Source organism: Hoplias malabaricus, chromosome 8 (assembly GCF_029633855.1).
Source record: "Hoplias malabaricus isolate fHopMal1 chromosome 8, fHopMal1.hap1, whole genome shotgun sequence".
NCBI lineage: Eukaryota > Metazoa > Chordata > Actinopteri > Characiformes > Erythrinidae > Hoplias > Hoplias malabaricus.
Genome location: NC_089807.1, coordinates 34,483,667 through 34,496,488, shown reverse-complemented (window position 1 = coordinate 34,496,488; position 12,822 = coordinate 34,483,667). Strand labels below are relative to the sequence as shown.

Genomic DNA, 12,822 nt, shown 5'->3' with positions numbered 1-12,822 from the left:
CACCAAGAAGCAGTCGTATTCGAGCATCCTGAACCAAGCACTGTCATAGAAGCAGGAAGGAGGAAGGTGGGATAGCTCCAGAAAAGATAAAATAACATCCCAGAATCAGACTTTCCTCGAAAAAATGACGAGGTTGTGCAGGTGGAGGGTCGCGGCAGTGCTTCTGATGCCTCTCATGAGTTTGTTATTGCCGGCGCGAGCAGACGAGCATGAACACACGGTAAGAAAAACGCTTTGGGGCCGAGGAGCGCTTTTTTTTATCTCTGTTTAACCTGACTGTGGACAAAATGTATGAAAAAGAGGGATTAAATATCACTTATATACAGTTACATACCCAGTATTGTCACGATACTGTTTTTATCCAAGACATTTTCTCTCAGAATGCTGAAGCGACGTGGTTCGGACCTTGGTAACAAACGGTAACTTGGCTAATTTTTGCTAAATGCTGTCAGCTGTGTGAAAATACCAAGCGTTCGGTTACTTGCTCCCTTGGGCCAAAGTGAGATGAATACAGCCATTGTATCTGTACATTAAGCAGCTTGTGAGATATTTAATCAAAGTAAGCACATAAAAATCGACAAATGTGCACTTAGCTTGGTGGCTAGCTTTAGTGAACATGTCCGTCTGCAGCGAAGCCGAGGTTGGCTTTTTATTCACCAGTTTTTTTTAATCGAATTGTCCGATCCACCTTAAATCATGCATCGGTTACACTCTGTCGTGCTGCGCCGTTTAAGGTGGAGCGGAAAATTCAAACGAGAAACTGGCGAAAAACAAGCCAACTTTAGCCTGTGCACATATACGTACCCGATTCTTAGGCCTGCCTCGGCAGTCGAGATAGCTTAGCAGCACGAAGGGTCACTTTTTCATGACCAGTTTAGTTGTCCATTTTTACAGACAGTAATTCTTAAAAAGCAGGTAGAGTGGTGGGTAGTCAACAAGATTTATATATTGTTGATTTTATTTTTTTTCTACAGCTTTATGTAAGCTTCATTTACACTAATTGGGTGTTAGATCCTGCTGACTTTTACTCAAGTTAGAGCACTGATCCGTTTCCCTTCAGTGATCTATGTCCTGTATTCACCGAAACCACAGCGCTCTCAACACTGAGTGTATTGTGATCTATCAGTGAGTTTACGGTTACAGCCACACAACAAGCGGATTGTAGTAGAGACATTAAAAGGGTCATAATTATGCATTTAAAGGTGTGTATGGTGAGGACACTGTTTGGAGCCTAGTGTGGTTCTGTCCTGTGCTGAATGTGGTTTTAGTAGTTATTTCAGTCCCCGAGAACCAGACCCTTTTTGTCACCCATCTTTATTATAGAAGCAATTATTCTTGCTGAGTGCACACGCGTATAACAGACAAGGTGAGCACATACATCATCACATTTAAACAAACAAAAAAAGGGACATTACCTAGGAGTTAAATAAAACTAAGGTGCGATGGAGCAAATATAAATTATCCAGAGTAAAAGAAGCCAAAATAGATGAAAATGCATGTTGTATACACATGTACGTGTGTATGTATAAAATCATGTGTAATTTAGACTGTGGTGTGCTCATTTCTCAAGTCTGTGTAATGCTTCTTGGGATAGAAGAGATATGTGGACAGTACATTATATAAACATTGTGATTGTTTTTTATGTCGTGAACTAGTCAGATATATTGTATTGCCGTAACTAAAACCAGGGGGATCATACAAAGACTTTTTGTGTTCTTTCTTTATGGAAAGTGTTTTATTACACTTACCTGTCTGGCACTCATGCACACTTTTGCTGATTAAGGAGCCTCGAAGTAATTTTTTCACCTACCATGTGCTGTACTTGCTGATGTCCATGTTTGAACTGCATGTATTTGTTAGTTGAAGGTGTCATGGCTCAGATGTCTGTAATTGAGTGGAGATTTATATTATTGCCACATGGGCTAAGTGAGTGAATGAAAAGTCAGTAGTTTAAAAATGTTTTTATCTGTTTTTATTAAAACATGCTATAGACGCTTTATCTAGTCTAGAGATACTTTCTGTACCCGTTTAATCAGTGTAGCACACCACAATGAGAGGAAATTTTGGCAGAGATCTGCCTATCTCAAAGGATTGTATTGTTTACATTCAGACCAGTTATGTCCACCTGTGGCTCAGCAGTACGAAGTAACAAGCCATTCTGCTTTGCTTAGGTGGTCATTTACCTGTGCTACCACTGGTTTACCACCAGAGTTTATTTGCCATAGATCAGTGTGTTGGGTTTAGTGGGAATATATGTAAGTTCACTGAATAAAGTTAAATGCCCTTGCAGTTCTGGGACATAACAGCTGATATGTTGGATCTGCTTTTGGAACATTTGGCCAACATAAAAAAAACAACGGCAAACAGAAAAGTTCATTAATCAATCATTTTTTAACTGTGGTTTTAAGATTTTATTCTAGACCAATCTCTGTTTTTAGATTATTTATTGAGAAGGTTTTTCTCAGGTTGTGCAGTGCCAAGAAATTCGTATGTATACCTTATCAATGACTGACAAGGTGATAGAAGTGTTTGGGCAATGCATGTGAGGCAAAATACCATACAGAGCACAACTACTATAAATCACTGAAAACACTTTTGACTAGAGAAGTCCCCCAGGTGATGGAGCAGTGTATCTGAGATGGAAGAATGAAGAAAATTACCAGAAAACTGTACAGGACTTATTAAACTTTTCAATTCATTTTTTGAATTATTCCTTTTCTAAGAATAATTCATTACATAATTTACAAGGGAAAATTCTGCTGAATGCGGATGTCTGTAAAATATCTTGAGTTTTAATGTTTTTGTGTACAAGCAGGTGGGGGAAAATATTAACCTATAATATGTTTCCCTGTCATTGAAAAGAAATGCTATTATAGCTTACAGATGCTCCTTGACATTTACTTTTACTCACACATGTTGCAATAGAAAAATAATTTTTCAATATTTCTGTTTACAAAAAAAAACTGAATCACTGTTATTGTTAAAGTATAGATGATTATCAGTTTTTTAACTTTATATTGTAATATGAGAGTGACTTTCGGTATCTAAGAAATAGAATTTTTCAGTGGAAAAAAATTTGTCAAACTCCAGATATGAATCCAGCACGGCATAGATTTGCACATCTGTACGTATCAGGCATTGTATTCTCTTGTATTAATTGATTATCTGATGGAGCTAAAATTACATTAAGTCATATTTGATTTACTATATTAACCTCATTTGCTATTTAAAGTGCTGTAATAGAAAATATAAATGATAGTGTCTCTTTCTTAATTCTTCTGGAGCTCAATTTCCTTTCACCCTTTCATGACAGAACATAAATACAGCTCGCCTGTCCAAACCAAAATCGTGTCATCTGTAAAAGTAGTGGCTCCTGCAGTGTTTCAGATTAAGTACTAAACTCCTGCCTTAGGGTAGATCCCTTGAAGCTGGTTAACCAATATTACTTAAACAAAACCAGTCATCGGCAAACCTGTATATCCAGTATATTGCGTAGTTAGTTTATTATTTTAGATTTCTTGGGGCATTCGTGCAAATTGGCAGTTTTTAAATAATTTATTTAGTAACTAACCTGTTAGTGTGACTCTGAGATTATTAATTCACTGCTCATTTATATTCATGAACTATGAAATATTGAAACTTTAAGTTTGCATTATATTACTATGTTAGGCAATATTTTGGATACCCACATTTGAGATAAATTCCTGTTTAGTTTTCAGCAGCTGAAGTTATTTACAGTAAGTCTAATTCAGCTGGGACCTTTGATGTGTAAAACTGAATTATTTTTAATATATTTATTTTTTCTCTTTTTTTTTTCATTAAAAAATGACTATAACCCATTTATGTGGCCTAATTCCAATGTGCACAAAGCCTGATTATTCTGTGTTGCTCTGTGTGTTTGACATATCGATGTGTGAGCTGTCAGAATGAAGGATGCATTACTGTCTGCATTGGGTAGGAGGCCTTTAACTGTGTTACAATGCAAAATGAAACAGATGTGGATATCCCTTTGCTGCAAATCTGAAAAAAGGGGTTACATATGATCATCTCAAACCATATTCTACCTTCTGCAAATCTGTCAGTACAGTTTAACTATAACTGGTCTGTTCAGCAGTCTTCCTGCAAATCCTGCATTTTGGTAGTTAATCTCACTGTTTAAATAAAATATGTTTGAGAGAAGGGACAATTATGCAATACTATAATATAGGGAGTGAGTCTGTCACTTTACTGTATGAAAGTACACGTCACTGTGTGAGCAGGTGTGGCACATTGAGGCGGATGCATGAAACCTTTGACATTCCTTCTGAGATGTTTAAAGAATGGGAGAGGTTCTACATTGTACAGCATTTTGGCGTCACACACGGTCCAGTATTGCAGGTTCTTTGACAGTGTCAGGGGACACATAGACTTGGGAACATAATAGGGAAGTGGAAATGCCTAGGCTTGACAGAAAATATATTTTCTTACAGTTTTCCAAATATAATATCACGTTGCATACCTGTATTGTCCTTATGAGTGTTGCTGGTGAGCAGCTTTTAATAAGCCATGTTTTTATGTGCAGTACATGGACAAAGAAGAGGTGGTTCTGTGGATGAACACAGTGGGACCCTACCACAACAGACAGGAGACCTATAAGTACTTCTCCCTGCCCTTCTGTGTGGGCGATAAGAAGACGATTAGCCACTACCATGAGACATTGGGGGAGGCCCTGCAAGGAGTGGAGCTAGAGTTCAGTGGCTTAGACATAAAATTTAAAGGTAATAGTTATACTATATTTATACCCACTGTATTTACTCAGCACTTTACCTGTGTTTACACATTACCCTTTTTCATAATACATAATAGGCAGGTGATTAATCTTAGACTTTGTCTCATTTTAAAAGACTAAAATTACATTTTGTTTCTGGATTATGGCCAATTCTGTCATAAACATGGTAATGCCTCTTCCAGAATCTACTCAGGTAAAAAAAAATCACGTTATGTCAAAAACAAGCTAGATAATAAATCACTAATAAATTAATTGGAATTTTTGGTGGGTTGGTGACAATGTGTGGGCGTTTTGTTTAAAAAGTTCACTTTGCTTACAAATCTACCTTCCCATCAATATTCATCCCAGACTTTCTTATTACAAGATCATATCTGGCTATATTCATACAATCTGAGTACACTGCCACTATTTGAGTGGAAAGTTTGACGGTTTTCCCATTTCTAAATTAAATTAATTTGAAATTTCTTTATGGGTACAATGGATTATCTAAGAATTTTTCCGTAAAGGTAATTGGGTTTTTCTTTCACAGAGGAAGTAATGCAGACGACATACTGTGAAATTGAGCTAGACAAAAGCAAAAGAGATGCCTTTGTCTATGCCATCAAGAACCACTACTGGTACCAAATGTACATCGATGACCTGCCTATATGGGGTGAGTAGATGATTCATTGTTCATTCGTAGCAGGGTTTGAGTTTGTAACTATATTTATATGCTGTCATTATCTCCAACCCAACTGAATTCATTCTGAATATAGATTGAGATTGAATATATACACTCTACTCAATGATCTGATGAAAATCTGTTTACATGCATGCTACAGTTAATCTGATCTAAAGTGATGTGCATACACACGTATGCCACTTAGTTTACCCTGACAGCGAGCATGTGCCTGGCAGTATAGTCAGTGTGAGAGGAGCAGCAGTATGTTGCAGAATTTTTCAGTTTGTATGATTATTTTAATTGTTTTAAAATTGTGGTAGACTCGACACGTCCTACAACATTCCAAGACACACAAGCTGGATGCCAGCTCCACCACAAGTGACAAATTATCTGAATGAAAGTGAGCAGTAAAATTGGTGGGAGAGAGTTATACTGAAGGAATTCACAGATTTTGAGTTGAAGCGAGATTTCTGTATGACACGGCAGTCATTCTTGAGTTTGTGACTTGATGAAGGATTAACTTGCATACAGCATAAGAGGCCCATTCCAGTAATACTGGGTGTTGCTGTGCTCTTGCATAGAGTACTGTGTTGTCTCCAACCAGTTTGGCATCCATAAAACCACAAGAAGTTTTTTTTTAATTTATTTCTTTTATTTATTTTTTTGGGTACTTTGATGTTTATAATGTGATGTTTTTTTCCATGTTTTGTAATTGACATTTTAGTCTGCAGAAATTAGCTTTTATGTATCAACACTCATAATGGAGTTTCTCTGAAACTCTATTTTTAGAAGCGATAATTTAGTGTCACTGTCATAACTAAGGTATCATAAGATTATTAAATGGACTTGTTTATATTTCAGGGATCGTTGGAGAGGCTGATGAGAATGGGGAGGATCATTATCTCTGGACTTACAAAAAGCTAGAGATTGGCTTTAATGGTAACAGGATTGTGGATGTTAACTTGACAAGTGATGGGAAAGTCAAGCTTGTGCCAAACACAAGAATTGCCATGTCTTACTCAGTGAGTACAGAATTATATTCTCTCTCTCTCTCTCTCTCTCTCTCTCTCTCTCTCTCTCTCTCTCTCTCTCTCTCTCTCTCTTTAGCAGTTACTGATAAAGTAACATTTTAACCCCCCTTTATTGCAGGTGAAGTGGAAAAAATCTGATGTCAAGTTTGAAGATCGCTTTGACAAATACCTTGATCCATCATTCTTTCAGCACAGAGTAAGCACATTACATTTTGAAAAGGACAGTTGATTTTTAGATATTTATTCTGAGGAAACTGTCAAACTTTGTGAAAACTGCATATTAAAATAAAACCCATATTAACTCATGTGCTTCTCTAATTTTAGATTCACTGGTTTTCAATCTTTAACTCCTTTATGATGGTGATTTTCCTGGTGGGTCTGGTGTCCATGATCTTGATGAGGACCCTGAGGAAAGACTATGCCAGATACAGCAAAGAGGAGGAAATGGATGACATGGTGAGTTTGGAAAGTTTCCCTAAGTGGGTAATGCAAATTCCTTGCCAAGATCTTCATGATTTTACTTTATCTAATTAATATACATAAAGTTGTGTTTTTGGATACAGTTTAGATGATTCATTGAAATATGGGCAGAAAATAGCAATGCCTGAAAGTTAATGTAAAACGGATTTCTGATGTTACTACACTTGTTTTACATATGCAATAACCTCTATACAGGACAGAGATCTTGGGGATGAATATGGGTGGAAGCAAGTTCATGGTGATGTGTTCCGGCCCTCCAGCCATCCACTGATCTTCTCTTCCCTTATTGGCTCTGGTTGCCAAATCTTCTCTGTATCACTCATTGTTATCATCGTGGCCATGCTTGAGGATTTGTACACTGAGTAAGTATAGAAAAAAAGCAGTGCTTGTTCAAAAATGATTTAGAGCCTTTGTTGCCAGCAACCATAGCATCTGAATATTAGTACAATCATATCCACAGAAGCATATGCTAGTTTGGCCTCACCAGTACTTGGATGGGAGACTACTTAATGCCAATTTATGCTTCTGTGTCAAACCTACAAAATGCGCAATGTGTAGGTCTCCTGTTGATGCAAATCCAATGCCACACCTATACCGTAGCCTGACACACATCAACACACGAATCAGCACAGACCACAACAACTGTGACAGCAGAAAATTCATGGCAAGAGATTGGCAGGCATTTGTTTTAATGTCACAGAACGAATAAAAGTTGGAACAAGGGCAAAATACAGACGCTTGTGGTTTTCATGAGAAGCGGGAATACAAAATAGGTGACTTTTGTTGCTCTATTTGTTGCTTTCCTGGAACTACATTTAAACAACTCTGTTCCAAATGATGCCCTACTCCCTAAATAGTGCACTTTAGAGATTTAGAAAACTATACTACACCACAATATTATCTACTACATAGTGTAGCAGAAGATGTTTGAGATTCAGCCCTGGTGTTGTGGCAGTGTATCTATGGAGCAAAGCAGACACCAACGCACAAGTGTAAATGCTGCCTACTGTGTAGGGCACCTGTGTAAGCTATGTGTAGGGCCTGCGTTGAAACATAAAGCCTTAAGGAAAGCCTGGGTGGCTACTGGAAGTGATTTGAATTAGACCAATGGGGCAGTGTCACAAGTCTGCAGTCTGTGTGGCTTCCAGTGTCTGAGTGCAGTGATGAGGATGCTGTAATATATCAGTGGCACCATCCATAGAATGTCCTTTAAAACCCCGTTCCTGATTCTCTGAGGTCATAAAATATCCCTGGCCATTTACTGATGCCTTGGTGAAATCTGCCACTATGTAAGCACTGTGTAAGTGATACTATCTGTCTTTGTACTGTGATCTTCTAGTATAGCTGATGGTTACAAGACATGCAGATATACTGAGATTTTTTTTCTTTCTCTTTTGTAGGAGAGGGTCCATGCTAAGCACAGCAATATTTGTGTATGCTGCCACTTCCCCAGTAAATGGTTATTTTGGGGGAAGCCTGTATGCAAAACAAGGCGGTAAGCATTTAACTCTTTAGATATCTATGTATAATTTTAATTCAGTGTCTGAACTGCAACATAAATAGTACTATATTATAAGATATGCTATATATAAGGCACTGATCTACACATCATCACAGAAGAACATATTGTATTATATTGTTACAACCCCCTTAGGATGAATGCCAGTGTTCTCTGTTATTTACACTGTTATTGTAGAGTGTTTGTTTTAGTGTCACTGTTATTTTGTGTGTATTTGCACAGGAAGGAGATGGATAAAGCAGATGTTTATTGGAGCTTTCCTGATCCCAGCGATGGTTTGCGGTACAGCCTTCTTTATTAATTTCATCGCTATCTACTACCATGCCTCCAGAGCTATTCCGTTTGGTACTATGGTGAGTGCTTAACCAGTGCAGAAAATATTTACACTCTGTTGTGTTAATTTTCTATTTGCTGTTGGAGAGCTAGCATTAACTGCAGTGATCAATACATTATCCACAAGGGAAAAGCTCCAGAAAAACATTGTGTTTTGCCCTTGCATTGCACATTCTTTTGTCAAATTAATGATGAAAACAGTGTCAATTGGGGTTTTTGTATTTCTACATGTATATCTACTTGAACTACTTAAGCAGTGATTACATGATTACAGGGTTTTGTATGTAGGTTAATCCAATTCTTTAGCAATAGCAATATATTTAGGTCTCTAACTACAGTTTTCTGTTTGTACATGTTCAAATATAAATTCATTTTCAAGTCCTTTTGATAATTTGGGTGTGTTATATTTACTTAGTTCATATTTGTTTTTAACATTTCTTATTGATAACGTATGCTAAAATATATTTTCTTATTACTTCTGCAATAACATTTTATCAGCTACATATGTCTTGTGATTTTGTTCATTTATACAGTGTTTTATTTTGCTGAATCAGAGGTTGAGACTACTCACTATGTCAGCTGAAGCTACTGCAGTTCCGTCAATGTGGATTTTGATCTATTATTCACTGCAGTCATCTGAAATGTTTCAGACATTCATGAGGTTGAGAGGAACAGTTGTGACGCAGTATGATTCTGTTTCCAGGTTGCAGTGTGCTGTATCTGCTTCTTTGTCATTCTGCCACTGAACTTGGTTGGGACGATCCTGGGTCGAAATCTCTCTGGTCAGCCCAATTTTCCCTGCAGGGTCAATGCTGTGCCCAGGCCCATCCCAGAGAAGAAATGGTATGATCTTCCTGGGGAATTGTTTTTCCTTTGTTAGAGAACATACTGTAAATTGTTTATCTTTAAAGTGAAAGTTTTGCTGGAAATTTTCTAAGCCTTGCTGGAGAAATAGTATCTTTTTTGTCTGTGAACAGGAATCATTTATATATCCTGGGTCTGAAATGTTGTATGTGGTTGTCTATGATGTACAAATGGCATTTGTAGAATTCAGTGTATCTTATTGCACACAAGCTGTAAATATATTTGTGTAAACCAGTATAAAATGTAAAAAATGTCCCCTTATCTTATTCAGGTTCATGGAACCTGCTGTTATCGTGTGTCTTGGTGGCATCTTGCCATTTGGCTCAATATTCATTGAAATGTAAGTGGGGAGTTTCCTCAGTCAGTTTTGAGTTTCATTCATGAATGGCCTGTTTTAATATTGATTTGTTCTTTACTTATCCTCAGGTACTTTATTTTCACCTCATTCTGGGCTTACAAGATTTACTATGTGTATGGCTTCATGATGCTTGTGCTGGTGATCTTGTGTATCGTGACTGTATGTGTAACCATAGTTTGCACATACTTCCTCCTCAATGCTGAAGACTACAGATGGTGAGCATTTCTTGTTTATAAAAATAACTTTAGTCTGTCCATTTGTGGGTGGAATTAAAATTTTACCCTTTAGTGAATGTGGGGATTTTTTTCCATTTCTTCTGGTTACATTTTTTAAAATATAAGATTTTGACCAAATATTTCATTTTTTTTTAATACAGGCAATGGACAAGCTTCCTTTCTGCAGCCTCCACTGCAGTTTATGTTTACATGTATTCCTTTTACTACTATTTCTTCAAAACCAAGTAAGTGAAATGAATGCTTTTTTATTCCCATACAAGTTTGCATGGTGCTAAATGTGCTTATTAGAGTAGAAATGCAATCATTTAAGTCTCTTTGTAATATGATTGGACACCTAAACAGCATTTATGACGGTTAATCTTTTTCCCCTCTGCAGGATGTATGGCTTGTTTCAGACATCGTTCTATTTTGGGTACATGGCTGTCTTCAGCACTGCTCTGGGTATAATGTGCGGTGCGTATAGCAAAATTCATTCATCAGTACTAAGCTATTTATCTTATCTGTTCATTATGCCTGCATGACCAATATGTAGACTGCCAGCTGAAATGACTGATTATTAACAAGTTCTTTCTGAAATATTGAATTGTGTGAGTTTATAAGTTTATTTCTTTGAATGGTTTAACAGGTGCTGTTGGTTACATGGGTACAAGTGCCTTCGTGAGGAAGATCTACACAAATGTAAAAATTGACTAGCATCTCTGCAGCAGAGCTGTGATCAGTTGCCGTTTTCCCAGCAGTGGCGGGCACAAGTCTTTGTTTCTTTTGCAAGAAGAGATTGTGATCTTATCTTGTACAAATCTAGTTTTCCATTTTCTCGGTGAATTCAAGGTTGGAAAATGGTGTACACAAAGGCAAAATGGAAGATGAAATAAACATTAAATTTTATTATTATTATTATTTTTTAACAATTCATTTCTTTCCTCTGGAGCAAATGCATAGAATTTATGCAGCTTAAAAATGGAAAAATGTAAACCACAACCTTGGTCCTCTGATAAATCTGTCCCACCCATCACCAGTGAACATAGACCTTTATCGATGGAATAGTCTAGCTCTCTTCAGTGAAGAGGCCAAAGTGTATTGAGAGCCTTTGTTCTATTGTATGAAAATATTGGAGAGTTGGGTTTGTGTCCATGCTCCTACTTGTCTGTTTTGTATTACCAAGTTTTGTGATGCCATTGTTGTATTGTTTTTAATCACTTGTTTTGAATCACCAAGAGTAACATACTTCAAGTTTTCAGAATATCCATGTTGGATGTTTGTTTCCACCTTACAAAACTTGGTGTAGGCTACTATCTTCAGTGTAGCCAGACTTGTTCTGTAGCACCACCATATTCTCCCAGAGTTTACACTAGATATTTGAAATCAGCTGACTGAAGACAAATAGTTTTGGTCAAAAAGAACTTTTTATCACGATTCCCTGCCCAGGACATGAGATTAATGTGGGGCTTGTCATCTGAGAGAAGTGTTGTTCGAGTGGCAGATTGTTCCAATTGGTAGTTTTGAGGTGATCTTGTATTTTCTGGTTTAGTCTTACTTTTAATGTTGGGGTTTGAATGAAGTCTGCTTGTGAAGATAATATATGGATGGGGTAAACATGTATATAACCTTAATAATGTAACTGTAGATGTAGATCCCAAATGTATTTTGGTTGTACAGATTTATTACAGGGTGTTTTTTTTTTGTTTGTTTGTTTTTGTTTTTTTAAAAGTCATTCAGTTGTAAGATTTTGGTTATCTTTATTTTCTCTTGTTTATTTCCTGAGCTTGGGGTAGGCAGCACATTTACATCTTGCCTGTAATTGCATGAAGTTTCACCTAATTGTATGAAGTTCAGTTTGTATTGGCTTTCTTTTATTTGTGATTCCTGACACATGTTTGCCTCCCCATTGTCAAGTGCTTTGTGCTGCTCGTATAGGAGATATTCAACAGAGGCTAAATTTGATTTAACTTTTTATTACGTTTATGATTTCAAGCTTTACATGGCTCTCCTCCAGCTGGACAGTCAGTGCCCTCATACTAACTTTGGATCCATTACCAGAACCAACTTTGTGAATGTCAGACACATGCTCAGTTTTTGCAAACGTACTGTAAAGAGTGACATTGTACACTTTACTAGATGTTTTCATTGCGCTACAGGAAGTGCTACAGCGGCACTCCAGCAAAATTTATTTTTATTTTTCCCCCCCTTCATTCTGCTGTGTAAATACGGTATGTAACTAAAGATGTCTGAGAAGTGGCAAAGCCTTTTTTTCTGACCTCTGGAACCGCAAATTCTGGCTCATTTTTTGGTTCCTCATGTCATGAACTTTGATGTCTGAACGGACATTTTAAACATGATATTAAAATTTGTGCTGTAAAAAGGATAAAATAAAAATAAACAATGTTTATGTACAGAGGTTATATAGGCATGGTTTGAATTTGAAAAAGTGAAAGAAAATTTTGATCCATATTTTGGCTAAGTGATTTAATTCCCCCAGTTCTTCAAGACAGCTGAAAAGGGAACCATGTTCTTTTGGAAATTAAGTTTTTCTCTGTAATTGCACTTTTCAATCAATAGAATAAAAGAATGGTGT

General features: G+C 36.9%; 1 protein-coding gene across 1 annotated transcript; it reads left to right on the top strand.

Annotated features, from left to right (window-relative positions):
• Position 1: 1 nt before the first annotated feature.
• On the top strand, positions 2-12,803 carry tm9sf3 (transmembrane 9 superfamily member 3). The gene is made up of 15 exons (XM_066678196.1): positions 2-220; positions 4,562-4,757; positions 5,298-5,420; positions 6,291-6,451; positions 6,579-6,656; positions 6,785-6,916; positions 7,136-7,302; positions 8,341-8,435; positions 8,682-8,812; positions 9,496-9,635; positions 9,928-9,996; positions 10,083-10,229; positions 10,391-10,474; positions 10,627-10,703; positions 10,876-12,803. Exons 1-15 carry the CDS (start codon positions 125-127, stop codon positions 10,941-10,943), a joined length of 1,764 nt encoding a protein of 587 aa, XP_066534293.1. The 5' UTR covers positions 2-124; the 3' UTR covers positions 10,944-12,803.
• Positions 12,804-12,822: the final 19 nt, after the last annotated feature.

Excerpts from the sequence above, each read along its gene's own strand:
- tm9sf3 (XM_066678196.1), top strand. The coding sequence starts at position 125 with ATGACGAGGTTGTGCAGGTGGAGGGTCGCGGCAGTGCTTCTGATGCCT. Across the intron at positions 5,421-6,290 it reads CGATGACCTGCCTATATGGG|GGATCGTTGGAGAGGCTGAT; the intron begins GTGAGTAGATGA and ends TTTATATTTCAG. Across the intron at positions 10,704-10,875 it reads TGCTCTGGGTATAATGTGCG|GTGCTGTTGGTTACATGGGT; the intron begins GTGCGTATAGCA and ends ATGGTTTAACAG.